We start from the raw sequence: 27359 nt of genomic DNA on the forward strand, positions 1-27359 counted from the left end.
CCTCTTCGATCCTGGGCCTCAGTGGATGGGCCCCCAAATCAATGCTTATGCGAAGATTCATAAATGGCGATCCTTCTTCTTGGGTCTCAGTAGCTCGGCCCGTAAAATTCAATGATTGGACCAAGAGTCCAAGAGTATGAACCGTCTATTAATTGCAACATAGAAGTTTAGGTTTTCGAAAGGATTCTTTTCAGGTTTGAGTTTTATTTTTATGTTTTTAGAATTCGCATTAAAAAAAAAAAAAAGGAACAATTTTATACTTGGATATAAGATAAGAAAATATAAATAATTTCCAGAAGTCAAATTTTTTGAGCTTTTTTTTTTTTTGACTTTTCGAGTTCTTTTTCAAAAGAATATAATTTAAACTTTATTGCTCTGAAAAAAAGCTATCATAAGCTCTTCAGAATAATTTCTATGCATTCCACCGTACAAGATAAATTATTGGATTAAAAAAAAACTCCATCTTTTCAATTAGAAATAGCTCTCAGCCAGCCTCACAGTTTGCAGAGATGGGAAAATCAGGGAGGGGGGATACACATGCTAGCGATGACATGTTCCATGCACACCGTGCGAGAATCCAAATGTTAATATTTGATCACATCACTTAGATAGAAACACTCCAAAGTCCAAATGTAAGCATAAGTTGTTCCTCAACGCAGTGAGTTAGCTGCGCCGCATTTTGTGATCACTTGAAAATCAAAATACAAATTCGACACAAGTGTCGATTAATCTTTTGGTCAAAATCTACCTTAAAATGCCGCTGAAAAGTACGTATTTTTGTCCAAAGTGAACCAAGAATCAAAGTTCATGGATGAAGTGACATTATTCAAAGGCAACGCCAAAGCTACTACATCACCAGAATCTCAAACAATGTGCATATCATTCTCAGCAAATTTACTTGTCTTCCACTTCCTCTTCCTTTTGCCCATACCGACGCTTGAACTTGGCGATCTGGCCGATGCTCTGAGCCATCTGCCGCTTTGCTCGAAAATGGTACACCTTGCCAACCTGGTGAATCTTGGTCATCATCACGTTCACCAGCCTCCCGCTTGGGGTCACGTAGGATATCCATTGCATCTGTGGGTGGATTCCTTTCTTCATCTTTCCCTCACCCAAATCCCACCAACACAATATCAAGAACTGAGTTTAAGATAGTGCAAAAAGGAAAATGTTAACACGGGCAGGAGAAAATATTGAATTAGAGTAAATCTGAAATGGATTTAGTATATGATGTCCAATTCGGAGCTTGATTTTGTCAAGCTCGTCTACAAAAGCCTGTGCGGCATTTTATCGAATACTTTCCTATTGTTTCAAAACTTAAAAGATGCATCGGGGTACATCGTTCGCCGACGGAACTGAAGCAACAACAATTTAAGAGAAAAGCTTATGCAATTGAAGTTCAGCAGAAAAACAATGCAGTTGTTATCACAAATCTCATTCTTACCAAGAAAATCAGTAATTGCCCATGAATAAAAGCATGAACTTTTCACATTAAGAACGTCGAAGAAAAATTATTGCAAACAGATGAAAATTGATCTAGACACGATCACTGCTTCCAATGAATATTAATCAAACCTTATCAAAGAGAAATCAACTTCTTTTGAGAGATGGACGATTAAGAGACCAGCGCATGGAGACGGAGAGATGAGCTTTGAATTTTGCAATTTAGGGACAGATGGGCTAAATGATTAGTTTTGCAATTTGGGGTTGGATAGATATGTGGGCTTTTAAAAGTTAGAATTTTGCAAGTCTTTGATTCCATTGGTATTTTATTAAAATTAGTGAAAAATCCACAATGCTTTGCCTTTGCATGTGTAAAATATATGTTTTTTTATGTAATTTTTAAAGCAAAAAATAGAGTACATGAGAGGTTTAGTGAGATAGTGAATAAAAAAAGATAATTACGAAATAAAAAATTTTGATATCCTTAAAGTTAGTTATTATAGTAGGTCCATCTTTTATATAATAGGATAAATATAATAATATAGATTTATATAAAAAAAAAATTAAAAAAAATCGGTTGACTAATTTTTAAAAATAAGATCAAAAGTAATTGCATTGAATTGCCTTTTAATTTATATCCCTTGTGAGATCCAAAATAGCACAATTACCTATTCTATGAAATTTTCAAATTCCTAAATTAGGGTTGGCGAAGCCCCAACTATGGGGTGGAAAATCGCCCTCTTTCATTTTTTTTAAACATTGAATTATTATATTTAAGCATAATTCGTTTTTTAGTTTAAATTAGTACTTTATTTTTGGTGTATTTTTCAAATTACCAAATTTCATTTTATATTATCAAATATTTTATTCTAAATTCACATGTCTCTTATGAGTGAGTGATGGTGGAAACGGAACGGTGGAATTGGAACTTGACTCTGATGTCATCTAACATTATAAACTTGGACATAACTCAACCTCAAAAAGTTAGTTCAACCTTGAAAGCTAGCTCAAATAAAAAATTGTCCAAACCTATATTTATGTCTCTCGAAAACGCTGTCCAGCCGACGTGGGGACAACTAACACACTTGGAGCGTATGTTACAAAGCAATATGTGATCTTACTATGAACCGTCCATCTCATAATGGTGAAACTTGAATCTGATACGATATTAAGATTATGGACTAATTTAGCTAACTTAATCTCAAAAACTAGTTCAATAGAGGATTGTCGTATTCGATATATAACTCCATAAATTTTATCCAATCGATGTGAGACAACTAACACTTACGAATTTATATTTGTGAGAAAGGTATAGATCGCACAAAACAGATTACTAAAAATTATTGAAATCAAATCCAAAATCGTACAAAACAATTAGTAAACACATAATCATACAATTGTAAATCACTAGTTTAAAAGATTTGGTTCGCTTTATATTTTATTCATTTTCAAATGTTCAGTTATGATTTTAATCTACAATTTTTTTTTAAATTCTTAATTGTAAAAACTGGTCAACAACAACTATCGGTTTCTTCCCTCTAACATGTTAATATACGCCATACCAAGAAATGAATTTTCTACTCATATATTTTGGATCTTAGCACCATCTCCCATGAATTAAGAAAATGCCATGTGAATTAGCATCTCAAAATATAACAATGCAGGGGAATACAATTAAAATATTAATCAATAAATAATATAAAATGTAAAGTTGACCAAACATTTTAATATACTGTGCAATACAATATAATATATGGTCTTACCATCAATCTGGCATACTTTTGAATAAATGCACGCGAAACTTTCAGTTAAATGGGAAATAGTAGAATAATATAGAGAGAGGTTCATGCGGAGTAGTCTCCAACCATAGAATTCCACATTCTCATTTTTGTAATAGCAATTAATCATAAAAAAGAGTATTAAAAAAAACAGATAAGAAAACACTTAAACTTATATAATAATGTCTCACGGGTTATATATATTTTATGAGATGAATATTTTATTTGATTAACCCATAAAAAATATTACTTTTTATGTCAAAAACCGATCAATCACAAATATAAATATGTGACAACGTCTTACTGAAAATTAATAAAAAAATATTTATTTATAAGATTTGTTTTAGGAATAATAAAGAAAACACAAGAAAAATTGGAGGTACTGTCGTAAGGAAAAAAAAATACAAGACTAAAAGATTTAAAAGACTGCTACAATACATATTCCAATGTTTCGTACCGTACCACTTCTCAAGAAAATATTATTTTAGAAAACTATACATATTATGAAGAGATCTTGAACATTGAACAAATCCAGATATCAATCAACCAATAGCACAAGGAGAAATTAAAAAAAGTAGAAGAGTCACACCAAATAAACCAGCTAGCTTGTATGTGTAAAATACTCTTTTTAAGATAGCTCTTAGTTAATAAATATTATATTCATAGCTATTGCATGAAATGCGTGCAAGATTTTTGAAATGGGAGATATCTAATTTTATATAAAATGACATAGAAAGTGTTGGAAGAAAACCTTTTTAATATTGCGCATGGACGGGTTCCAAGAAATGCACCCAAAGACTTGCCAATGGAGATGAGGAAGAGAAGACTTCTCTTTGGTCTATCTCCATTATTGATATTATTGCCTATTCTCCTCCTAATATACGTTGATTTCTTCGGGGGATATCTACATGTCAATACATGTAACCATGGGAGAGATTCTTGATCTGTTTTTATTGTGATTTTGTTCTGTTTCTTCGCATGTAACGATCAACTCTGTTACTAAAATTGCAGGGATACAGTTGGAATCCGCCTTTCCGAGCCGTCGAGTTGTCGGAATCAACACAACAGTTGGAGATGATGGTGATCATCATCAAGAGTCGTTCGAAGTCCCTCTGTCAAGACTTGTTAGAGGTTAATTAATATATAACTGACTTTCTTTTTGTTTTGTTTTGTTTTTTTAAATTTCTTTCTGGAGTTTTTTTTATAGATTGAATATGTAATTATGTGTATCGAGCAGGGGGAGAAGCGATGAATCTTGAGACGACGGGATTCGCGTGTCATTCGTCTGAATTCTCTCTACTTTGTGTGGCGAGTCAACATGTAAGAATCGACACCAGAAGTAGAAATATCACAGTTCACGTTTCATCTAATCAAGTAGTTGAAGAAACCAACATCAGGCCATATGGAAGACAAGAAAACAACTTCCTTCAACACATCAAACCTGTCAAGATCTTGCAAGGGAATCAGATTCCGGTCCCGGAATGCGAAGTGCACCACAAGATCCCTGCTCTGATCTTCTCCTCGGCCTACGTCGGAAACACGTTCCACGAATTCAGCGATTTGATCATCCCTCTGTTCCTCACTGCCAACCATTTCAAATCGCGGGTTATGATCGTCCTGGACGATTACAACGCCTCGTTCGTGGACAAATTCAGGCCGGTTTTCTCCGGATTGTCGGATTACCAAGTCATGAATCCGGCTGAAAACAGGGGCGTGCATTGCTTTCCGGGGTCGATCATCGGCCTGACGTATCACAACGTGCTGACTATAGATCCCCGGAAAGTTCCAGGAAACTACACTATGCCTGATTTCAAACAGTTCCTCAGAGAAACATTCAACCTGAAAAACACCCACATTTCCCAGATAAAACCCCCGACTCTACTGCTCCTGTCTCGCGCGAAAACAAGGCGGTTTCTGAACGAAGGCGAAATGGTGGCGATGATCAAAGAACTGGGATTTCGCGTGATCATCGGGAGAGATGAAATGGTGGCGAACATGACTACATTTTCCAGGATCGTCAACTCCTGCAGCGTGCTTGCTGGAGTACACGGAGCCGGCCTGACGAACGAGTTGTTCCTGCCTTCGGGCGGAGTCACGGTTCAGCTGGAGCTGCTCGGGTTGGAGTTCGCATCATCGTACTGTTTCGGCAATCCGGCTAAGGCCATGGGCCTGCATTACGTGCCGTACAGGATGGAGCCGGAAGAGAGCTCGCTGGTGGAGCTTTACGGGAGGCATCATCCGGTGATCGTTAACCCGGGATCGGTGTACGACAAGGGGTATCAAGAAGTGCAGAAAGTGTATCTGGATCAACCAAATTTGAAGGTGAATGTTGCGAGGTTTAGGGAGAATGCTCTGTTTCGTGTGCTGAAATTAGTGAACGATTCTCAAAGTCAACATGTTATAAGGCTCTGATTGAAATTAGACGACACGTGTCTCTAAGTTTTGTTAAAAGAATATTAGTCCCAAAGAATATGTATTACACGGGGGACACTTTATACAAATGGACATATATATATATATATATAACTTTCATGTTTCTTTCCTTTTATTACAATTGGGGATAGGACGGGTATCTCAAGCTGCTTCAGATCTTTTTCATTTTTTGCACACCGTCACTTGGGCCAACAACCTTATACTAATAAATTAATGTGTTTTTTTTTTACTAACATCTAATACAAACTTGACAACTCATGATTTGTTCATTACGATTTATCTGGTTAGTTTAGTTTGCAGACTAGCGTGTTAGCGAAAAATTTATCCATAAACATCGAACGGTAACGATGATGGCTCCCAAAAATTAAAGGCTTTTAGGAAATAATAATAAATCAATGTTTTCATAAACCAAAACGTAAACAATAAACTTCGAACATTATATTTATAGCTATAAATTTTGGATCGATTCACACGAGTATGTTATTGATATTTTCTTTAAATATCAATTTTTGCGAATTTGGTTACTAATTAATATTTTACTTTTATATGTGACGTTGACGTGAAATTCTTTATTACTGATATCAATAATCTCGATAAAAAAAGTAAAACTAAAAAAAAAAATGAAAGATAAATAATGACTAATTTTGATGACCTGAAAAAGGAAAATTGTAAAAACGTAAATATACTAAAATCACAAAATTATCTACATTCAATTATTTGAAGGGAAATTTGTGTTTAAATCGCAAATTAAAAGAACTCCTCTGTTGTTTTAAAGCTATTAAAATTTGGATGGAAAAAATTTCTAGTTTTAAAAAAATCACGGCAAATAAATTAAGGGTTGAATTTGGAGAAGAATTTAAAATTCACGAATTTAAATATATTTTCATTGTTCATTGTTTAGATAACTAAAGCAAAAAATTCAAATTTATCTCCATATTTATTTACTATAATATAATATAATTGAGCTAAAGTGTAAATAATAAGAAATTAATTTGAGTTCCATTGTTATATGAAAATGAATTTCAAGGATTTCGAATTAACTGGTTCAAGTTACTTTAATCCAAATGCAGAAGAGAAATTAATGGAAAATAAGGTCTTTTATTTTTAGCGGCTATCTCCCGCCTTCGGAAACGGCGCGAATCTATCGGACTTTCATCGTACAGCTTCCGAATTCCGATTTGTAACGTGAGAAACAAGCTTCCGGAGCAATGGAAGAAGTCGACGAAACGGACGCCGAAACTCAGGTGTAATTCTTGTCTCTATTTATGATTTTGCCACTGGTTAGTTCGATTGATTTAGCTCGTTTTAGTAAGTTTCATCTAATAAGAAATTTGAAGTCTGATAACAATTATGGATTGAGTATCCACAGGGAATATGTTTGCTATGGAGATGTGATAATGACCGAGTTCTACTGTTTCGCATTCTGAATCTAATGATTTTTTCACATTCCAAACCTTACTATGACAGGTCTATATGGCTTGCATCATCAGTGGTCGAAGGTACTCCCATTTGAAAACAAATTATTGTATGAGCATTCCACTGATGTACGAATAAGATGTCATAGTTATTTTGTGTTTCCTTATGGATTCGTCTAACTGTTTCCCAGAGTTGGAGTCTCTTATTACGATTCCAGTACTTGTCAACTTAATGTGATGGAGTTTTGGGAAGATGGTGACAAAGATTTTCAATTGGTTGATATGGGTACATGAATAAAGAGCGTTCCAACATTTTAGTTTCACACGTTTTTATGTACTTACCTATGACGGATTCCTGATACAGTAAAATATCAAGCCAAACCATGCATCATTTATACGAGCACTAAGAGTGAAGAATCCTTCTTGGCTGCTTTACAAAGTTCTGGTAAAAGACTGTGAAATGATATTATATGTAATTCTGTGCTGTCAGCTGTTTTACTAAGTAATAGTTGACGACTCAGATGGAATGACTGAAGCTCCAACCGTGAAGCTCGTTAAAAGTTCATTATTCAGCTATGACCAAGCATGGCACAGGTCAGAGCAGAACTTTGGATCTCTTTTTCCATCCATTATTTGAGTATTTAGGGAGAATTCTCCATAGAGGTGTCATGATCTCTAGAAACTGGCAGCTGCTATGCCAAATGGGCACAATGACATCTGATAGTCAATATGTTTGGTGAAGGCATCTCAAATTTATATTCCAATAATTCAACCGATAAAGGACAGCATCATCTAGTGACTTTTATTAATGGAAGTATGTAAAATATGTTTTATCAGGCATAAAACGACCGTTTCTGGTGGTCATACATCTCTTTCTGCTCCTACTTTCATATGTAGCTGATCCAGCTAGTAGTCAAGATTGCGACCCATCATTTCGTCAAATGCATCAAGTACGATGATTTGACTGTTAGATTGTAGAACCCTAATTGGTTGCATGGAATGCACATGGTTTAAAATCTCACAACTTCTCGTATGGCATCTAGTTGGGTCCTTGATAAATGAGTATATGAAAGATCAGGATATTAAGGATCTAGCTTTTGTATTTTGTTGAAATGTTGTCTGATTTACATGGAGTTCGTGGTGAATCTTGGAATAAATCCATATTCCATTGGTATCTCTGTATTCCTATTTCAGTATTATCTACTTACGAATTACGATATTTTTTTTCTGTATAAAACAGACTAATGTACCTGCGAGTTGCTGGTATGGAAGAAGGGCTGAATATCAAAGAAAGGGTCTCCTTTGTAAGTTGAACATTTTGTGCTGGAATCCGAAATCTTGTCCATGTTCATCCTAATTGTCTATGTCTGCAAATGGTCTTGGTGTTATTTTGTAGTTTCATTTGCCAAGTGGAAGTCAGTCAAGGTTTACCTTCAGGCCTTTTTGTAACATACAATTTTCTCAAATGACTCTTAACTCGAGTTCAGCCATGAAATGCCATAGATATCTTCTAAACAAAGGAAGATCTGATAGTGTAATCTCTAACAGCATGGAAACTTCGATCTCAACACTGTTTTTCGAAACCCGTGAACTATTTAGGGTCTGTCTGGAAGTTGGTGGGGTTTGTTTGCCAACACCGTCTTTTTTATTTGGAAGGAATGATGAAGTACAAGACAACCCTCTTATATTCGGTCCACGATTACTGAAAAATGGCAATAATATGTATGAATTTGTGATGAAATGCTTAGCCATTTCATGCTTTTGAGTTTAATTCAGTTTTGTATTTTAGGCTGTTGAAAGCATGTAAGATAACTGTATAGGAATTTTTTTTATCATGGTTACCAATATGCTTGGGCTTGGTTTCAGACAACAAAAATACACAGAGCATCATAATTCATAGCTGCTTCCTTTTGCTGTTAGCAAAAGTTTATAACGCTTGTTATAAAGTGCAGCTTCTGGTTCAAGACACCAATTTTTATATCCGCAGGGAGAAAGTGAAACAGTCCAATAATATTATATTAAACTCCATATTTGGTAGAGCTTAGCTTATACTAAGAAGCAATGTGGTCTGTAATTTGTATCTATATAGTTCTTTCAAACTTGAAAAATGGTAGCTAGCATATTATTTTCCTTGGTTTAAATTATTGATGCTACTGTTTGTTGACCTGTAGCTTAGTTCCATGATGGACATTCGAAGTGATGTTCAAGTTCGTGCAAGTGGGGGGCTTCTTGCAATATTAGAAAATGAACGGATAGTGGACACCCTGGAACAGAAAGAAAGTGGGAATGCATCAATCGCAATCAATTCACTTTCTGAATGTTCACTGTATCTTTTCCATATTCTTAGACCTTAGTTTCTTTCTATTTCATGCCATATTTCCAGGCATACCTTCTTTTTTTTTCTTTTTTTGAAAATCCAAGCATACCTTCTATTCTTCTACATCTACATTTTTTTTCTTTGGATTTAAACTCAGTATGCTGAGTTGGACACTTTAACAAGCAAGTTAAGAAACAATTTCCTCAAAGTTGATTCAGCTGCCCACGAAGCATTGCACATATTCCAAATCGACAAACATCCAAGTCATATGGGCATTGGTAGAGCAAAGGAAGGGTAAATGCAGATTCACATTCTTTATCTTTTGTTTAAGATTAATACAAAACATTTTCCCAAAAAAAAAAGAAAAAAAAGAGAGAGATTAATACACAGGCAATATGGGCATACAAAGCAATGGTAAATGCTATTGCATCCACCTGTTCGTATGCTAAACAAATTATTTCTGTTATTTTTTACTGCAGATTCTCTGTCTATGGGATGATGAATAAGGTTTAGTGAGATTGCCTTCATTTTAATCTCGGACTTGTGCGATCCAAATGAAAAGGTTGACACTTATCTTTTTTTCCCATTCTTCAGTGCGTGACACCAATTGGCAGACGTCTGCTGAGGTAAGATTACGTCCAGGTGTCACGATATTGCTCCTACGGTGATCTGTCATATCTTTTGAGCCTTTGAGGGACCTTGATCTAACACTTCTGTTCCCGTTAGGAATTGGTTCCTCAGGCCTATACTAGACCTTGACAAGTTGAACAGTCGTCTCAACACTGTATCCTAATCCTGTCATTGTAGGATTTGGGGCATAATTTGAATTTAGAAGTTCTTGTCATGACCAAACTATATACTTAAAGCTCGATGAGAATGATACAAGATGCATATGAAATAAGAAGTTGATGTAACAAAAATGCAGGAAATGATAATTTTAAGTTTTTGATAAATTAGAAATGTTCTTTGAGCATGAACATTGTATCCTTTCTGGCACTGAGTTACAAAGTTTCCCTAATGAAACCAAGATATCTTTCTTTCTTTGTGCTGAAGAATTGTTGGTTTCTTTGCGTGAAACACTGAAGTCTGTAAAAGATATTCCTCATCTACTCAAGGTATCAAAATCTTTCCTCTTTTCTATAAATCGTGGCACTATTATTTCAGTTGCATCATTCATTTAAGTAATGTTTTTTTAAATTAAAAATCATGAACACAGGATTTTTCAGTTCTCTAACCTTTTCTAGTTCTTCTTTTTGCTGTTTTCTCAATTCTCTTTGGTTCATGTTATCTTTTCTATATTTGATTTAATATTTTGAAATTTTCTTCATGAAGAAAATCAATTCTCCAAGTTCTTTGTGCACAAGCAGTGACTGGACAGCTTTTCTAAAGGTATGGATGTTACACAACCTTTCAAAACGCAGAGTAACACTTGATAATCTATAATGCTGATAGAAATTTGTTTTCAGACTTCCGGAATTGCTAATCCATTATAACCATAACCATTCCTCTTGTCAACTTCACAATTTAAAATTTTCATGTGCAAGGAGTTCTTTTGTTCTCTCTCGCCTTCTTTCTTCTTCTTAGTAACTGTGGATATTCATGGATCATCTCGGATTTATCAAGATTACAGATAGTCGTCATGACAAAATATTTTTCTTCTAAAAAAACAAGTATTTATTTTATAGAGCATGTGCTCACTGCTGCACATCAACAAGATATTTGAAGTGGGAATTTCTGAAACACTTCAAGTCCAATTGAATCACTTGAATGTGGATATGGTTGAAAAGGTATGGCTGCTATTAATTGTTTCCTTTGTAATTTAAATTTGTTATGGATCATTATGCTCATTAATATATACTATTGACTTATTCTTTAATTTTTTTTAATAATTTTATTACTTCACTGACTCCATGTTATGTTGCAGGCTCATCTTTATATTTCAGCCGATGTAGCTTATGTGTATGAATTGGTTAGTTGATTTCTCAATAATTTATTTTTGTTCTCTTATTCAGTAAAACATGAATTACAGTTTTTTCATTTTCAACAGAGCAATGAGTGGATGTTGATCATCACCATTGCTTCTATCGAATTTTGTTTTAAGGATATTATGCATCACATTTGGTGCTTTAAATGCTGGTACTTCCATGAGATGTCTATGTTTTCCCATTACAGATATTAGTTAACATAAATTGAAGGAAGGAACAAAATCATGTGCGGGAGAGAATCAGATTTTCCTTATTTAATTAGGTTGATTATGAAATATTTTGTCAGTGAGATAATAAATGGAACTAAATAGTTCATACAGATACTATTTGGGTGTGATTGATGTTTAGTATGGGATTTAATGCACCCAGCTGACACTGTTTAACATGAAATGAAGAGGTTTGGTTAGGTACTTTAGTATAATGGGCTGGATAAGTAAAGTTGGGTTATCATCATGGGCCTTGCTAAATTGGGCTATCCACTTGTCAAGAGACTTCTAGAACCGATAGCTTGGAGAAGAGGAAAGGTTTAGAATGCGAGAATATAAAGTAGGCAAGATAGAATGAAATGGGGGTGATTCACGTTTATTGTATTTTGTTCTTACTAGCTTGTGATAGGGTTCTTACTAGCTTATGCCAGGGGCAAGGATATTGAATTCATTCTTCTTGTAAAAGGATTTGATCCTTGGCTGGGAAAGTTATCAGATTATAATTCATACTTCTTATTAGTAAATCTGTTTTCCTCGGTTATTATTTGCAATTGAGTGTGTTAGGAGATTTAGATCCGAACAGGTTTGGCCTGGATTTTAATTGCATTTGGGTTTGATTGGCTCAACCTAGTCATAAACTTTTGAAAAGTGCGCAGGGTTGGTAGAATATAGAAGCAGAAACAAATCGATGACATTGTCTTTTTTACTGAGAGGAAAGATAAGGAGAAAGGTCTAAAAAGGTTGAGAAAAAATGATTAAATAAAAGGACGGATAAAGGATAGCAAATTCAAATGGAACGAAAATTACACTCAGGTGAATAGATTTCATACAAACTGGAGAAGCTGTTTAAAGTTTGAAACAAAATAGCATGAGAAATATATGAGCACTTGGCAAGCTTTAATGTCGGATTATTTTCATATAATCCAAGTACCGGGGTGGCATTGAAGTTTATTTTATTTTTACTCGAAATAAGTTCATGGTAATTCGTAAAAGCTCTAGAATATGTTGTAAAGTTCTCCTTGACATCAGAATTTTTCACGAATGTTATTGCAAGCTTTAACTTTCTACCAAACCCTAGGTGCAGCGTCCCATTAGCATCTAAGTCCCGTTCCTGTCTAATTACTTTATTTTATTAGATATAAATTCTCGATTGATTTTAGTATCTAAGTTTAAAAATAAATTAGCTATTAGTGAACTTTGATATTTGTTTATGTTATGTATTATTCATCCAGCAGTTAATAAAAATGTGTATTTGTTATCTTTGGCGCTTGATTATGAATATGTGTAGGTCATTGGTGTTATGGATGTACATCGAAGTAAAGATAAAGGTTACGAGACAATTGTAAAAGACGGTTTCTGTGATGAGGTGGGAAATGTTACATTAATGGAACGGATTCGAGGGCTTGACATTCCCTTTAAACGATTGAAGTGATTCATGTAACTGGTTAAGCTACGTTTCTTGATGCAGTTAGATGAGCTGAGACAAATATACGAGGAGTTGCCAGACTTTCTGGAGGAGGTGCCATCATGTGACTTTTTGAGTCGTTCATGTTTGATGAATAGTAAAGGAACATCCACATGACATCTTGGTATTTTAATTGCAATCGCAGGTTTCATCCCTGGAACTTGCACGGTTACCTCATATGTCTGGGGAGAAATTCATTCCTTGTATTGTGTATATACATCAGATAGGTTGGCTTGGACTTCCATTGTCGTTTCTAATTAAATGTGATTGTGAAACTTCACTTAGTTCGAGTATTGTTGTTCTCGTCCCTGAAATATTTTCTGTTCGATGGTATTTAGTCCTTTCTTTCAGTTTTCCGAAGAACTTCATCTTTCTTTTGGAACTTGATTGCTACGCTCTCTGCACCGCACAGAAAATTTACAAAACTTCAGTAGCTTCTTTCCCCTTGATAGCTTAGTCATATCTAATTTTTATTTATTTATTCATTTATTTTTTGAGTCGTACCTAATTTCATGCTTATCAACTCCAGAGTGTATACCGGGCATTTAGATTGAAGGAATGAGAAAGTTTTTGTGTGACCAACTATATGGCAGGCATCCCCTGTTCTTTAGAATCTTGGTTTAGAACACATTCATCATATATTTGCAATTTTTTATTTGTTTTTCTCCCCAGAAATTTCAACGATGCATAAATTTTTATGCTAAGTTAATATTATTAACTGAGTTGCTCACCATCGCAACTTAGAAGATGAAGAGTACATATAACAATGCGAAATTTGAGAGCCTGAAATCTTTCTTCATAAATGGAAGAAATTCAATCAGCTTGAGTTCTGTACTCTATGATGTCTTTTCACACTTTGGCAAGCATATTGCCTTTTTTTTTTTTTTTAACAAACTTCAGTTTTTATGTAATATGCAGGATACTTAATGTGCATTTTTGAAGAAAAACTTGATGATAGCATACTAGAGCAACTTCAGGATTTTGAATTTTCTGTAAGTCTTAGTTTATAATCATGCCTTTTATTAGTTTCATATCTTGAGCATCTTGTTAACTTCTATGCTTACTTTTGGTGAAATGCCTAGTTTTCTGATGAAGATGGAGACTGTAAGAAGTTTTTCTACCGCACTGCAAAGACACGTGAACTAGATAATCTTCTGGGAGATATATATCATAAGATATTGGGTAAGTTAAAAAAACATTTATTATTAGTTCACTTGCTACATTTTTGAGAATCATTGTTGATTCTCAGCCAGAACTTTAGGCATTACCATAGCATCCTGGTCACTCCAAAATTGATCTTGTGCTGGAATTACTCTTGATAACTTAATTTATTATTTTTTTCCACAATTAAGGCATACATGTAAGCCTGCTTGTCTTCAAATAATAATCGATTCCCTTCGCTCTCTCTTCATTACCCTCTGTTTTTCCAAGACATGGAGAGAGCACTCACTAGAGACCTTGTCGGTCGTATTCTTCAATTTTCTGTCCCCATACTTGAGGCTGTTAATTTTGCGGCGGAGCTTGATTGGTAAGTGTGCTTCATTTTCTGGCTGATTCCATTTTCTCTCTCCTTTTTCTTTGAGAACTCTACATTTTTTTCCTCTAAATTCTTCCTTGTCCTGATTGTGATGTAAATTATTATCTAGCTTATCATCATTAGCTTTGGTTGCTCGTCAGAACAATTATGCAAGGCCTATTTTGACTTCAGAAAATATGCTTGATATATTGAATGGAAGGTCCGGGCCTTTCTGTTATATAAGACACTTTGAATTCATGTTGTGTTCATCGGGGAATATTTCTTGAACTTTGTTCTTGCTATTAGGCATGTTTTGCAGGAAATGACTGTGGACACATTTATTCCCAACGATGCAAAGATTTTAGATGAAGGTATTTGGAAAAAATGCGATCTGAATTCATCAGTTCTAAATATAGTCACTGTTTTGGCTGCTAGAGAAAGGTAATAGATATGTTATTCAGGAAGAATCAACATCATCACTGGGCCTAATTATTCAGGGAAAAGTATCTACATAAAGCAGGTTTGTGAGAAAAACCTTCTCATTTCTAGATCAGCTACCACCTACAATTTTCTCTATTTGAAGGTATCATCATAATTTTATCTTCTAGAACTGCCATTTTGTTGCTGTTGTCGAAGCCAAATGGATCATGCTTTCTGTCACGTTTAATTGCTGCTAATCAATAATAATGTTTTTAGATAACCCATGAATGATAATCCATCTCACATTCTGAAATATTCCAGGTTTCGCAGATACTTTTTGCTTGATATTATAAATGTAGCATGTGGTTGAAATTACCTTCCTTACATCTCCCAAGAAGTCAAGAAACTATCCAATTCATGTTGCTATACTTCTTTCGTTCCCTCACGTTTATTTCCACGCTTGTCTCTACTTATGAGGGGCAAGGCAAGGGGTCAAGCATCTAAAAATTATCTAGTCCACATCAAGCAAAATAAGAAGAGTGGTGATGTGTGATTTAAGCTACTGGAACAGGGATGCCTGTTTTTGGTTCATGATTTTATTTTTCTTCTAGAGATCAGAATTTGTTTTTTTTTTTGGATTGGTGGCTGGTGGCAATGTTGTTTACTGGGAATTGTCTTGAAATTTAGTTAATAATCAAGAGAATGTGTACATGTTACATATTACTAGTGCCTTTTCTAAAACTCAGGTTGCATTGATTGTTTTCCTTGCTCACATTGGAAGTTTTGTTCCAGCTGATGCAGCTACCGTGGGCTTGACTGACAGGTCACATATATTTATCCAAGTTTCCATATTTTTTTATGTTTTAATTTAGAATGAATACTCATGTCTGTTAAAATAGGATATTTTGTGCGACCGGAAGCAAGTTCATGACTGCTGAACAATCAACATTCATGATTGACCTTCAACAGGTGGGGATCATGCTAAGGTTCGCCATGAAATCACAAAATTCCCATTTTCCTGATGAAATCACCTGTTTCAAAATCTATACAAGTTTTGTGATATCTATACATATCCTAGGCATGCAAGTTCGCGATCTCTGTGTCTAGTGGATGAGTTCGGAAAAGGAACCCTTTCCGAAGGTCAGTTACTTTCGTAATTCATTGCTTTATGTTGATACTGACCATGTCTAATGTTTCTTAAATATCAATTTCAGATGGCATTGGTCTCCTTGGTGGAATTATAAATTATTTTGCCTCATATGATAACCCTCCAAAGGTTTAGTGTTGATACCGCTTCTAGATTTAAACTCCAATTAAAGTAATTCTGCGCAGACATACCATCATAGGATAATATTGCTCTGGATATTGTCGTGATAACAGTGTCTTCAGTGCTACCAGGATTACGTTGCATGTTTTATATCTATTTTTGCACACTGCCTGTAGAAGTGTTATTATATTACTTCTGTTTCACCATAATATAAAACTTTTTGTTTAATCCCATGAAAAAGGCAAGGTCTTCTATATTTTGATATTTGCCAAATCTCGCGTAGAATTGAAGTTTGTGCATGAACTCACATCTGATTCCATCCATTTTCATGAAGACCTTTTTTTCTCTTGGCAGTCAATGCTTGTCTGCTAATAACTATCCTATGTGCAAATCTTCAATTTCTGCAGGTCTTGCTCTCAACTCACCTAAGTGAGATATTTAATGATGGTTATTTAATGGAGGTAGCATTTATTGGGGCCCTTGGATTACATATGAAGCTATTTTGACTTCTGCTTCTGTGTAGAGCCCTATTGGTAAATCGTCACCATTTCATATCTGCAGACTGACAGGATCAAGTATTACACGATGAGTGTCCTTAGCCCACATGAGAGATGTACGGATATTGACAACATTGTATTTTTATATAGGTATGCATTGGATTTTTCATTGTTATGCATTAATTACCACAAGAGTTAGATCTCAAAACCGGGACCGGGACTACCCACAAATATGGATCACTTGTTTGATCATTGCTTTTTTATGTGATGTAACCTTGATTATTAGTACATTCTTTATATCATGCTTCACTTATGTTGGTATTTAACTTTTCCAAAGCATTTTAAAGATCTGATCCTACTTTTAGCTTTAACCGTTGATGCCACAACCCTTTCTCAGTCATCAACTCTCTCATTCTTTGAGTAAATGAAAACAAAATATCTGGGTTTGATGATTTTACTCATTGTTTATGCAATTGTATTTGTTATTGTGGAGATTGTTTTTCAATCTAACATACAGCCTTTAAATTGATAGGTTGGTTCCCGGGCGTGCACTTCTTAGCTACGGTGAGTAAGAACCTTCCATTTTTTCATGGAGAGAGGCTTATGATTGCTTCTCCGAAATCACTTGCAATGTTTTGTCTTGCAGGACTACACTGTGCAGTACTAGCTGGTACGTTTTGACAGCAATGTTGAGATATTTGCAAGCATATGTTGCATTCGGAAATAAGATCATGAACCCTAAGTATCAGGAAGTTTCTGGGGTCAAAGTACTTTGGGTTTTAATCTTTTGTTTGAGTTTGATGTCTGTATTTCATCCGGCTTCAGCACCATTGCCATCCAATCAGATTATCTTCGTTGGCATATATCCCGACACTGTGTTTCCTTTCTGGGTTTGCTTGGGAGACATTTGTACTATCTCGGGTGCTCCTTCGATTACTTTTAGTTCCCTTATGGCCTTCAATTTGCATAGGAGTTCCTGAGGAAATTATCAAGAGAGCAACATACCTACTTGACTCCATTGCAAATAACAAGAATGTGGAAAGACTTGGTCATGACGATATTTCTGCTCAAGATCAACAATACAAGGTGCACAATGTCTCATTTATTTAATTTTTAACAATACTTGGGTCAGTATTTTTACCTACATTTTTGGGATGCGTATTGTATTGCAGGAGGCTGTGGAGAAGTTACTAGCTTTTGATACTACTTCAAATGGGGATTTGAATCTTTTCTTTGAAGATATATTTCCTTGTCACCACTAAAACCTTAACTTCGAATAAATTTGTATCATTTTAATTTGTTTTGTGACAAGTTATTTGCTCTATGGTGTGTAACTCTAAGCAATATATATATATTGCTTGAAAATAATGTCACGTGGTTGTCAGAGTTGCATTACAATTTGGAAATCACTTGATTCATGCATTGGTCGTCTACAAATTAAGCATGCATGCATAGGGTAACAGCTAGCGAGTGTGAGGACCAATTAAGAACTTGAAAATAATTAAAACCTTAATTACACGTTTAATATTGTGAACTTGAATATTGTGTATTGAAATTGCAAATCAAAACGAGTAACTAATTAATTAATAGCTAGCAAATATTGAAATTTAAGTATATATATATGCACATACAACAGGGCAATAGTGGCTAGTGCTAAGCCATCTTATGATGCAATCCCCGTGAAACATATGGGAACACGGCATACATACGCCCTTATCGCGATTGACCACGAAATCTTCCAAACAGATAGAGCAGCTCCCGATCCCATGACTTTCATCAACAATAAAGATCTCGTTCTTCAAAGCTTCGATGGATGCTTGGCCAGCAGGAATCATGGTGGTATAGCTGGGATGTGCACCCACAAAAAAAACATATGTTCAGTCCCGTTATAGCCGGGCTCACGCTCCAAATCTAGGATATCTACGCGATGGTTTGGATTCCTATTAGCTACTTGTCTGTGGATGAGAGTAAAATCGATGTGAAGATGCAACTGCAGCTTAATGTTGGACATATTAGATCTGGTGACAAGAGTGTTCCAGGCCTCTTCTACTGCTTGCCTGGCAAGGTTTCTTCGATCCGAAATCGATAAACGATAACCTACGAGACCTCGAATCAGTTCACGGTATATTCTCTCTTTTTGGATGGAGGTGGTGATTGATGGGGGGTTGAACTGGATCGTTTTCGGACTTGATCCGAATGTGTGTTGTACCCATGGACTCAACACCGTCGAATTTGGGCATATAATCCATTGATGATAGCGGTGTCTAGGTATGCTTAATGGTCCGGTTCGGCCCGGAACCGAACCGAACCCGACCCAAAAAACCCGAAACCGGACCCGGTATAGAAGAACCGGATCCGGAACCGGGACCAATCCATTACTAAATGGATTGGACCGGTTCAGGATTTTCTGAACCGGTTAATCCGGTTCCGGTTCCTGGACCGGATCCGGGACCATCACCGGATCCGACCCGGAACCGGGCCAAATCCGGTAAAAAAAATCAAAAAAATAATAATAATAAAAAGATTAAGATATCAATTGGGCCAACGGCTTTGTGGATGTTGGCACAATTGCACACATGTATTTATTAAATATTATTATTAAATATTAATTGCAATTAAAAAAAATATTATTTTAGTTTCGACGAATATTCGAAGTATATTTTGGTAAATGGTGATGAATTTTAGATGTACAATTGTGAAAATAAATGTTACAAGTTATTATGTTATAAAAATTTTATATTATCAAGTACTATTTGAGTTCAAAATTAATGCAAATAAAAAAATTTCATTGGAAGCTTAAATTACTTTGAAAATGAATAAATGTGTTTGAAACTCAAAATTAATGCAAATAAAAAAATTTCATTGGAAGATTAAATTACTTTGAAAATGAATAAATATGTGTTTGAAAATTCAAAACGTGAATATAACCTTCGAATTTTTTTTAATTCAATCGAATTTTTAATTCAGTTTTTTTTCAAAAATAAAACAAATATTCTAAAATAAAATTTTAAGCTTTGGGATATTTTTTTAAAAATAAAAACCGGGCCGGAACCGGTCGGAACCGGCCCGGAACCCAAATAAAATGGTTACGGTTCGAATTGGTTCCAAGCTAAACCGGAACCGTACCGGTTTAGTACCGGTTCTGGGACCGGGATGACCGGAACCGGTTCGAAACCGGACCGCCGGGACCCTTAAGCATGCATAGCGGTGTCTACCAGTAAACTTGAAGATTACTTTAAAGTACTCATGATTGGAAGAATGAAATAGTAGTGGGGTTATGCGTGATGTGTATTCTATGATCAAATTTCGAGTATTCTCTGAAACGTCCGCTACTGTCCATATCATTCAATATGGATCGATCGGAGTTTCAAGGCCAGATTTGTTTCCAGGATTAGCGCCCGCCACAATACAATTCTCCTGGTTTGGTTGAGTATTTATTATTAATATTAATAATTGCTTTCCACGTATGATTCTAATACAACAATAATAATATTTATTAATTTCTTTATATTATATATTTTTTGGTTACCATATATATTATGATTTAATTTAATTTAATTTAAACCACACACACACACACAATTAAATAATATGCGGAATTATTCAAATTTGAATTTCTTTAGATTTTTATTTTTTGAAATTCAAATTTGAATATTATTGATGAAGAGAGCAACTAACATGCCTACTTGACGCCATTGCAAATAACCAGAATGTGGAAAGACTTGGTTCATGACAATATTTCTGCTCAAGATCAACAATACAAGATGCACAATGTCTTTTTTATTTTTATTTTTTTAACAATACTTGGGTCAGTATTTTTACCTACATTTTTTGGATGCATATTTTTTCAAGTATATACGTATAATTTGAGTAATCAACTTTATATTTATGATACGCAAGTGTGAGTTGATTGTGCGTGTCCAGGATTAAAATATATATTAAATGTAAACGCTTTTTATCACACGCGGGGATAGCTCAGTTGGGAGAGCGTCAGACTGAAGATCTGAAGGTCGCGTGTTCGATCCACGCTCACCGCATTTCCTTTTTCTGATCTGATTTTGTTTATACTCAAATTTGGGCCTACAGATTTTTCTTAATTTGGGCTTTGCAATGCTCGCATATGGGCTTCGAGGTGACTATATTCATTTTAGGATTCAATCAAAGGCCTCTATACAAAGTTGGTGCAGAAATCGTTTCTGAAGTGGACTCCGCATTACATATTATGGCACAAATACCGATTTAATTATTTGAATCACTATATTCAACCCATAATTATTTTGTTTACTGCAAGCACCACATTATTTTTGGCACTAAACTATCGATGAAGACTTTATTTTTTTTAGTTTTAACCATAACTTAATTTTAGTTTTTCAAAAACCACAAGCTGAAGCTAACAACACATCACTAATTCTTTAACCACTTTGGTCTCCCAAAAGGGCCAAAACATATGAATTTTTTCTTCTCCGAAACTACCCATTTTTTTATTTTATATAATATCATTATTTTAATTAAAAAATAACATATTACAACAAGATTCAAACATAAAAAAATCACAAGTAGCTTCAACCACAGGTTGGCACAACTCCTCTATTTTCCGTGTGTAGGCGCCTGCCTTAAGTAAGTTCACCACTCTGCGTCAACTTGAATCTTCACATGAAATACTCATTCCCTTTTCCTTAAACTTTCAATGAACTTTCGTCGAGGTCTTTCGGTCTTTCCAAAATCAGAATAAGCCTGTGTTGTGTACACCACAGCAACAAACACGCGGTGAAAATCATCATGGTTTTGAAGAAATGATTAGCAGCAGCGATGTTCATATCGCCTGAAAAGGTCCATCACGATCTTCTTGAAGCTATTTTCAGTTCTCTCGTGATGCGGCATGATTTGCAAGCGACAACAAACAACCAGTACTTCATATGGTTCAAGGTGTTCAAGAATTCCTGGAGATCTGTCATAATCCTAATCAGACACAACCACAAAGCATTCAGTTTTTGTATCAGGAAACTCGAGTTAAAAAATTACATGAAATAAATATCCAATAAATGATAAGAGTATTGGCTTACTTTTTCAGTCACAACAACAATTGGCTTAGCAGCAAACCTGAACTCAAGTGCTTGAATCCTAGTTCTTGCTACGTTAATATCCTAGTTTGAGGTACACAAAGAAGTTGGTATATCCTTAATACTTGCAACAAAAACCCAGAAAATTAAACGGAAAAAGAGTGCAGACTGCAGAAGACACTAGCATCCGCTACATTGGAGGTATGATATTTTTAACCACCGACATCAGAAGTTACAGTTCAAACGCAGAAATGGCCCAAAAACTGTCAGAGCAATGGTGATATGCGTTAAAAAAATTAAAGCCAGAGAAGATAAAATCTACCTTCAGCCGAAACAAATGGTGATCACTGAAGTCTAGCCGATCCAAATATCCTGGTCCCATCTGCAAATAGTCAATACCTTAATACCCCTTCAATGGGAGAACAATGTGGGATCGAGAATCAAAAGCTACGTCACATTTTCCTAATGAAATTAGTATAGAAACACACCTTTTCAATCCTTCGAATAAAGGAGTCGGCAAGACCAATCCCAGATATGCACAACAGAATCTTGTTTTTCACAGCCTCCAGAGGAATTTTGGAAGACACGTCTCCAGGTTTGAAGAAGTGTAATGGAGCCATTTCAGTTAAGAATATCGGAACAGATTCTTTGACCTTCTGAACTGACGATTCCAGGGCTTTAATGTCTTTTTCCTGCACCTGTATGATCATTGCATTAGAATACTTGGTGCTGGTGTATTAACCAATTCATCAGGCTTGGTAACAAGAAATTTGTGAGATGCGCATAAATCAAGAAAACAGAAGAACAAACATGCTGAACAAAGATAAAAATTCTTTCAATACCAAATCTGCATGATGAATGATGACAACATCTGCTCGGCCCAATGCAGTCAGAGGTTCCCTTAATGGTCCAAGTGGAACCAACCGATGATTTCCCCATGGCATCATCGCATTGATCATCACAATTTCCAGGTCACGCCATACACTCAGGTGCTGCCTTCCAAATATTTACAGGTTTACAAACATAAGTGTGAATCCCACATTATTTAATCTTCTGAGTTTACAAATGCTAGATTCAAGATGGCAAGAGAGGAGATGAAGGGAACCTTATCCGATTCTTACAAATGGGGGGGAAATCAACAAGAATTGGTGACATTTTTTTCACTGCTAGTTGAATGCTTCTAAACAGGGTGATCAAATTTTGGGTTGAGAGATACCGAGAAGAATCAAGACTACCTGCATCCCATCATCAAGTATAGCTGCACCAATCTGGTCTGAGTTGGAAAGGTTTTTCTTTTTCTCTTCAGAAAACAGTCTTTTCGAATGATAAATGCCGTGAAAATTCACATAACCATATTTTTCAAGAAAACTCGACGCAGTGGCAGCTCGGTTCGCACCAATGCCAATCTTTGCGTAAGTCCCCTGCAGATGCCTTTGAAGCATTTTAGCTTCATCAGCACCGCCATAACCCTGCAAATACATCATTTTTTTAAATATCCTCTGTCGAGAATCGCTGCACAGATGTAGTTACACATACCAATAACTATGCGGTTGCGATTGAAGTTTGCATAATTTACTGTCAACTCGCTAATGTATGAAACCATAAAGTAGGACAAAAACTAAGATGCTAATCACCCACATTTACATGTATCAAATATCTTAGCAATTAGTAGTGCAGAGTAAAAATAAATTACAAAGCTCCACTAAATTATGGGGTCTCAACGGAAATCAAACTTTATACGCAGATTATAATAGAAAGAAAGCAAAAAAATACCCTTGTAAGAATGAGAGGAGAAACCCCAGAATCAATCAATAAGCGGGCCAGAAACTCCACCATTGGCGTTTTCCCGTTGCCACCCCATGTCAAATTCCCAACACTAACCACAGGCACCGGCAACCTTAACCCATCAAAGCCATATAGCTTTAAACACAAAATCAAACAAAAAAAGAATCCAACAAAAAAAATCACAAAAAACAGAAACTCAACAACATTCAAAAAGCTCCAGTCAAAAGGTAAGTTTGGAGTTTGGAGGGAAATATATTCATGTTTAACCTTGTGATATTTAAAAAAAAAAAAAAACATTCAAAAAGCTCCGCAGCTCTTACAACAGCAGAGGGACCACAATTCCCCAAGATGGTTAGTTCCCGTCGACCCCAAAACAAAATTTCCTCCTTGCAACTACGCAGTCAACAATCCTTCACCAAAAAAAAAAAAGAGCTGAAGAAATTACCTGCGTTTTGTGAGGATCTTTATATGATAAAGGTGATGGCGGAGGGATAGAGCGAGGCTGTACAGTGAAGAAGCAAAGGAGAGGAGCGGAAGGAGACAGAGGTGCCGAAGAGGAAGAGAAGAAAGTGTGTGAGAATACGCTATTTGCCTCACCGATCTGCGCACACTCTCCATTCACCCCAAACTCCTCCAATTATTTTTTCCTTCACTCAAATAGTCGTTTGGTTTTTTTTTCCTTTTTTTTTTTCCTTCGAAAAATCAAAATTTTGAATCAATCAAACACTGAATACTATGAAAAGATTCTTGTTCTTCCTCCTTTGATTTTTGTATTATATATAGAGCCCGTTTGGATTTGTATTGATTTTTTAAAATAAGTGTTTTTTTAAGCTATAATTTTTTGCTTTTGAAAAAGTTTTTTTTTAAAAAAAAAAAAATACTTTTCGGGTCCAGCTTTTGTAACCAAACGGGACCATAGATTGATTATTTCAGGTCATTAACATCGTCCATTAACTAAATGGAATTGAAAAAGTTGTCCGTGCTGAGAAAAAATGGTTCTTGTTTGAAACATTCTTCCACTGATTTTGAGTGACATGTAATATATATTTCCCACATTTCTCTTCCATACACATTTTTACAAATTGGTATTTTGAGCAAAAAATAAACTAGCTCGAATCGAGTTTTAGGTAACTTGGTTCCTTCAAAATAGTCGAGCTCAAAATAAGCCACCCGATTGAGCTCGAATTCAAGCAATTTTTCTGTTCAGTTTAACCCTAAGTAGGATTGTTTGAGCAAACTCTGAGCAATTTATTTTCATTGAGGGGTATTAATTTGAACTCGACTCATCAGTAACCCTAAATTTGACAAGCTTCCTCGATGAGAATTCAATCAACTGTTTGCATACGAGATTTTAAAACTTCACTTGAAATTCTCGTTTTTCAATAAATTTTAAATAATTCAAAGATTGGCTCTAAAGTCTCAATAAGTTACTCAAAATACAGACAGTTGAATACCAATTGAAATCTCATAATGTGTTAAAAAAATGTTTCCAATGATATAATAATCATTTTTTAAAAAATCAATGCCGGAATGATAGTAAAAAGGTGCAGGCACCAAGTTGTCCTCTTATAATCTTGTCCAATGCAGGCCAAAAAAATCGTTCTCAAAAACCAAACACGACTCAGTTTAACTCATATCCGTGCACGCAATCAGCCATACACAACACGACCGCAAACTTGGATACACGCTTACACTGTATTACTTCAATAAGATAATATGATTTGCACTGAAAAGGTATATTTCAAAGTCACCATAATAAGAAACCGAAATTCGAGTTCAAGTTCAGCGTAACAGAAATCATAATAATAATAACAATAAGTTGGATGAGACGAATGGCACCAGAAAGATAATGAAAGAGAATTTACAAGTTATTCTTGGACTATACACATGACTCGGATGGGATTTCCATATTTCAGCTCGATCCGAACGTATTCTCACCACTGTAAGTCATGTACAAGAAACCATCCTCATCTTTGTTTTCCTCGTAAATTGCAGACATCATGGAAGCTGCACATCCCATAACGAAAAATGCATATTTAAAACAAGGAAATGCGAACGATTATTTAAAATTGAAGTTCATGACAAACTTTGACATTGTCGGAGTTCCTCCTTACCAGTGGGAGGAAGAATGTTCTTGACAAACACGAATATGGCTTTCTCAGCGCTGAGCTTAATTCTTTTACGGATAACATAAACAAACTGCCCAACTGTCAGATCAGCAGGAACCAGATATCTGTGTTTTGCAATAAAAATTTGTTTTAGGTTGAACACAATCAGTAAAGAAAACAATCATCCGAGTATCACCAAATAAAGAGAGAGGCAGGTAAAACCAAGGTTCTAAAAAACGTGAAGCGCGTCGAAGCGTGGAGGTCAAGCTTCAAGCTTTTTAAGCTTAAGCGAGCTTAGAACGAGCTTAAGCGTGAAAAAGCGTTTACAATTTTTACTATAATTTTAATTATTTTAAGACAAACATTAAATAAAATGTTAGATTAACCATAAATATATGATTTAATAGATAATTCAAGTTCTAAACTATAAATATGCATATTTATAAAAATATTTTCATTTTAAAAAATAAATAAAATCTTTCGTTCTAAAAAGCGATCGCTTAATCGAGCTTAAGCGTGTTAAAGCTTAAGCGAGATTAAGCGTCGCTTAAGCGAGCTTTTTAGAACATTGGGTAAAACAGTGTTTTCCTTCTCCCTCCAACAAGACATGAAGATATAGAAGGATTCTAGCATGTTCATCATTAGGAAGGGAACATTTACAGCTGCCAAGTAATCAAAAAAGTTTAAAATCCCATGACTCGATGCATGCCAATCATCTGTAACCCAAAATAAAAACTAAAACAGAAAATAATCTCCCAAAGTAAATCAAATTCTAACAGTAATATAAGCCAAACTAAACATCAAAAGAACCAAAACTTGAAAACGGATGAAAGGAACTAACTTTTTCTTGTCAATGTCCGGAATATCACTTCTTTCAGCCTTCTCCACAATAACCTACACCAGAATACCAACAAAAATAATATTATGACAAGCAGACATCAAGGGCCGGACCCAAAGATCTAAATAAAATGGAATTCATGAATTTAGAGGAGGAAATTATATTATGAGACAAACAAGATACGAAATCTCAAATTTTTATCGCCTATAGTCTCGCGATAGGAGAATCCCCAAATTTTACAGAAAATTGACCAATTCATACCGGAATTCTTTCGGGGTACTTCTCCCTAATACGGGAAGCCTCAGCTTGTCGCCTCTCTGCACCATATTAAACGTAAAAACCCATAATCAGCATCACAACACGCGCTAGGTCAACGATAAAGACCATCATGGTCCGAATACACGAGAAATCGAATACCAAAAGGAGTAAAACCTAGCTACATGAATACGACAAAATCACAACACATCGCGACAAAATAGAATTTTCCAAAGATCGAAACGGAAAGAGTATCGATATCACCTAGGGGATGTTCCAATTTGAAGGAGCTTTTGGCCATGGCGTCCAGCGGAAGTGGCAATTCGCCCGACTGCGAGTCGAAGAGATAGAGAATGAAACAACAAATTCGGGGATGGGTTTCTTTGCCCTAATTTCGGGTATTTATTTATGACGATGGTGGTGAATGAAATACGTGAAATTCCAATTTTCAAATTAACCCTTGTATTTTCAATAAATTACACCATCACCCCAATTTTTTATATGCATATTATTCTGGTGGAATTTGGGTTATGATACCGATGGGTAGAATGGGCACCCGACCCGAATCCAA

The 27359-nt window shown here is 35.3% G+C and overlaps 4 protein-coding genes and 1 non-coding gene across 13 annotated transcripts; 3 read left to right on the plus strand and 2 right to left on the minus strand.

Moving 5' to 3' along the window:
- The first annotated feature begins 4019 nt into the window (after positions 1-4019).
- On the plus strand, positions 4020-5720 carry LOC140876032 (alpha-1,3-arabinosyltransferase XAT3-like). Its single transcript, XM_073279874.1, has 3 exons — positions 4020-4141; positions 4233-4352; positions 4459-5720. The coding sequence occupies exons 1-3, from the start codon at positions 4027-4029 to the stop codon at positions 5631-5633; spliced, it is 1410 nt and encodes a 469-aa protein (XP_073135975.1). The 5' UTR covers positions 4020-4026; the 3' UTR covers positions 5634-5720.
- Positions 5721-6708: 988 nt separating this feature from the next.
- Positions 6709-18154, plus strand: LOC140889842 (DNA mismatch repair protein MSH5). 8 transcript variants are annotated; one of them, XR_012152169.1, is made up of 34 exons: positions 6709-6898; positions 7122-7153; positions 7261-7355; positions 7434-7514; positions 7591-7663; positions 8310-8373; positions 9241-9395; positions 9579-9680; positions 9866-9893; positions 9981-10012; positions 10113-10170; positions 10415-10501; positions 10719-10775; positions 11072-11173; positions 11311-11355; positions 12866-12943; positions 13046-13096; positions 13188-13269; positions 13961-14034; positions 14125-14224; positions 14474-14570; positions 14689-14778; positions 14865-14929; positions 15020-15078; positions 15725-15801; positions 15878-15964; positions 16057-16118; positions 16193-16254; positions 16653-16706; positions 16807-16892; positions 17275-17306; positions 17389-17412; positions 17568-17828; positions 17915-17945. XR_012152169.1 is itself a non-coding variant. In XM_073297645.1 (34 exons), the coding sequence occupies exons 2-34, from the start codon at positions 7128-7130 to the stop codon at positions 18002-18004; spliced, it is 2391 nt and encodes a 796-aa protein (XP_073153746.1). In that variant the 5' UTR covers positions 6709-6898; positions 7024-7127; the 3' UTR covers positions 18005-18154. The 8 variants fall into 8 exon arrangements, 6 of the variants coding, with proteins under 6 accessions (XP_073153746.1, XP_073153700.1, XP_073153850.1 ...); XM_073297645.1 differs by having other exon boundaries at positions 7024-7153; positions 17713-17828; positions 17915-18154; XM_073297599.1 differs by having other exon boundaries at positions 17713-17828; positions 17915-18154.
- Positions 18155-20706: 2552 nt separating this feature from the next.
- On the plus strand, positions 20707-20779 carry TRNAF-GAA (transfer RNA phenylalanine (anticodon GAA)). Its single transcript has one exon. It is a non-coding gene; the product is annotated as a tRNA-Phe (tRNA).
- Positions 20780-21177: 398 nt separating this feature from the next.
- On the minus strand, positions 21178-24224 carry LOC140875034 (probable tetraacyldisaccharide 4'-kinase, mitochondrial). Of its 2 annotated transcripts, XM_073278574.1 has the most exons (8): positions 24033-24224; positions 23576-23699; positions 23038-23271; positions 22645-22794; positions 22291-22500; positions 22125-22184; positions 21806-21886; positions 21179-21701 (listed from the first exon to the last, which is right to left on the minus strand). In XM_073278574.1, exons 1-8 carry the CDS (start codon positions 24203-24205, stop codon positions 21540-21542), a joined length of 1194 nt encoding a protein of 397 aa, XP_073134675.1. In that variant the 5' UTR covers positions 24206-24224; the 3' UTR covers positions 21179-21539. The 2 variants fall into 2 exon arrangements, with proteins under 2 accessions (XP_073134676.1, XP_073134675.1); XM_073278575.1 differs by lacking the exon at positions 23576-23699 and having other exon boundaries at positions 21178-21701.
- A 1065-nt stretch (positions 24225-25289) lies between these two features.
- Positions 25290-27191, minus strand: LOC140887144 (autophagy-related protein 8C-like). The gene is made up of 5 exons (XM_073294212.1): positions 27053-27191; positions 26795-26850; positions 26537-26589; positions 25702-25820; positions 25290-25594 (listed from the first exon to the last, which is right to left on the minus strand). Exons 1-5 carry the CDS (start codon positions 27087-27089, stop codon positions 25500-25502), a joined length of 360 nt encoding a protein of 119 aa, XP_073150313.1. The 5' UTR covers positions 27090-27191; the 3' UTR covers positions 25290-25499.
- Between the last annotated feature and the right edge of the window lie 168 nt (positions 27192-27359).

The sequence above is a fragment of the Henckelia pumila genome, chromosome 1 (genome assembly GCF_033568475.1).
Source record: "Henckelia pumila isolate YLH828 chromosome 1, ASM3356847v2, whole genome shotgun sequence".
In the NCBI taxonomy this organism is placed as follows: Eukaryota; Viridiplantae; Streptophyta; class Magnoliopsida; order Lamiales; family Gesneriaceae; genus Henckelia; species Henckelia pumila.